The sequence below is a fragment of the Prenolepis imparis genome, unplaced genomic scaffold, assembly GCF_030444845.1.
Source record: "Prenolepis imparis isolate NDT839.2.m4 unplaced genomic scaffold, iyPreImpa1.0 SCAF_1, whole genome shotgun sequence".
Classification (NCBI taxonomy): Eukaryota; Metazoa; Arthropoda; class Insecta; order Hymenoptera; family Formicidae; genus Prenolepis; species Prenolepis imparis.
This window is the reverse complement of record NW_028141159.1, coordinates 27,925,701-27,927,940: the sequence shown is the minus strand read 5'-3', so window position 1 is coordinate 27,927,940 and position 2,240 is coordinate 27,925,701. Positions and strand designations below refer to the sequence as shown.

At 36.3% G+C, this 2,240-nt stretch overlaps 1 protein-coding gene across 1 annotated transcript; it reads left to right on the top strand.

Annotated features, from left to right (window-relative positions):
* Positions 1–312: 312 nt before the first annotated feature.
* On the top strand, positions 313–2,030 carry LOC145938238 (uncharacterized). Its single transcript, XM_083041732.1, has 4 exons — positions 313–894; positions 1,031–1,346; positions 1,623–1,809; positions 1,908–2,030. The coding sequence occupies exons 1-3, from the start codon at positions 661–663 to the stop codon at positions 1,730–1,732; spliced, it is 660 nt and encodes a 219-aa protein (XP_082897858.1). The 5' UTR covers positions 313–660; the 3' UTR covers positions 1,733–1,809; positions 1,908–2,030.
* Positions 2,031–2,240: the final 210 nt, after the last annotated feature.

The window sequence follows — 2,240 nt, the reverse complement described above, 5'->3', positions numbered from 1 at the left end:
TCTTATATACAGGTCTTGAAACGAAGTCGAATTTCGAGAGTAGAATTGGTACTCTTAAGGCTCATTCAGACAGGACGCGTCAAGCGTCAAGCAGCGAGCAGCAACCAATAAGCGAGGCAATATTTTTTACGCCATTGCTAATATTACCTCGCTTATTGGTTGTTGAATGGTTGCTGCTCGCTGCTTGACGCTTGACGCGTCCTGTCTGAATGAGCCTTTACTGTCCGTGTTTTTAGTGCTTGGAATCGCCACTATCGAGTGTCGCTCCTATCGAGGGAAGTGTGAAATCGTAACCTTCAATAAGCGAAATAACGCATCTGATGTCTTGTTGTGGAACTCGCTCCTGTCGGGGCTGTCGGGGCTGTCGGCTCGACGGGTTCAGACGTGTTTGTTGCGCAATTACGCGTTTAATTATTTTTTAGAATCTGCATACACTAAACACCTCACCTTTACACTGACATTTTCACACACACTTACACTAACAAAGACAAGGACTCAGTCCGTCGCGGGACTACCAGTTTGTGATACATACCGAAGATACTACAAAAGACCTTATGACCGGCAAGCTATAACCAGTAATGGTGGGCAAAGGCCATTAAACGTTGAGAAGAAGAAGAAGATGTCTTGTGGATTTTTCATCGAAAAATTAAAGTTTATACAATGACGAAGGGGTGTATAGTACCACGATGCCAAACGGGCTTTAAAAGTGTGAAAAAAAAGTATTCCGTTTTTAAAGTGCCGTCGGACAGTGAAAAACGTAAAAAATGGCTAGCTGCAATTCCTGGCATTTCACAATTAAAGCAATCGCAGTTTGTTTGCGAGAAGCATTTTGAGGAGCGATACATCCTCAGAAAATGGATAAAACAGGACTCGAATGGTAGGATTATTGCTGAAGTAAGTTTATTTGCCTCAGTTATTTATATTATTAAATAATTAAGTTATTAAATATACTATTTCATCTCATTTTTACAAACTGTTAATTTTAAAATTGTTAATTACGTTATTTTAATGTATTTTGCTTTTATTTAAGGCTCCATACAAGCACCCTCGACTCGACGCGTCCGCTGTCCCATCAATGTTTCACAATGATGTACCAATTCATTCTGTCAATACTACGATAGAACATTCTTCTGTTGTTGAAGTAGATATTGCAATGGATTATCTTCCTGATGCTGAGGAACTCTCGAACATAGATCCAGACTGTTCTGCTTTTGAATCTGTTGATGAACAGATGAAGGAGCCAATGAATTATCTTCCTGATGCTGAGGAACTCTCGAACATAGATCCAGACTGTTCTGCTTTTGAATCTGTTGATGAACAGATGAAGGAGTCATCTAACATACAAAGTATGTATACTTTATTATATTTAAAAAAAAACATTCAATGAACACCAAAAGTATAAAACATTTTTATATTCTAAATATATAGCAAAAAACAATACTTTAGAACACCAAAATAACGAAAAATTTTCATAATCAAAATAACTTTTTCTAAAACTTAATATATTGTAAATATTGTTCTATTTTCAACTTCTCATAAGGTTCAAATTGCCGATGAACCAAATTGGCTTTGCAAAGTGTCATTCTCTTTGTAAAAACTAATTCCTTGTATTCTTGTTGCAGACGTGAAAAACAATGATGTTTCAGTGATAGATGTAGTTAATACAGATAATATACACAAGCTTGAGATTTTTTCACCGATGAAAGAAGCCGATCGAGATGATTCAGGATAAAAAATGTAAGGATTGGCCAGAAAATCCTAAAATGCATGAGCGGAGATTTGATATTTCAAAAATCAAAATAAGCATTTGTAAGTAATTGTAATTTATGATAAAAAGAAATAATTGTCAAATATTCAGTAATACATATTACAATCTGCGGTGTTAATATTCATTTATTTTTGTCCAGGTACTAGTGGAATAATAACGAATAACGCCATCGGTGAGAAGTCTTCTGTCATAATTCCGAAGTCTTGGAGTTTTTCTGCGTTAGATGTAGATGAAGAATCGATTGTTGTGTTCTCACACACAGTAATGAAAATAAAAAACGGCGTGAAAGTCCCGGTAACTGACAAAAATGTTGTGATCAGCGGTGATAAAACACTGCGTTACTTCGTTTGTGGGCATGCTGTTGCTGCAAAGGAACATGAGCTTAGTGAAATCTTGAACAATGTAAGATTGTTACCACAATTTTTGGAATCGTTCCAAAATATGATTGTGTGTAATGGTCTGGGCGCTATCA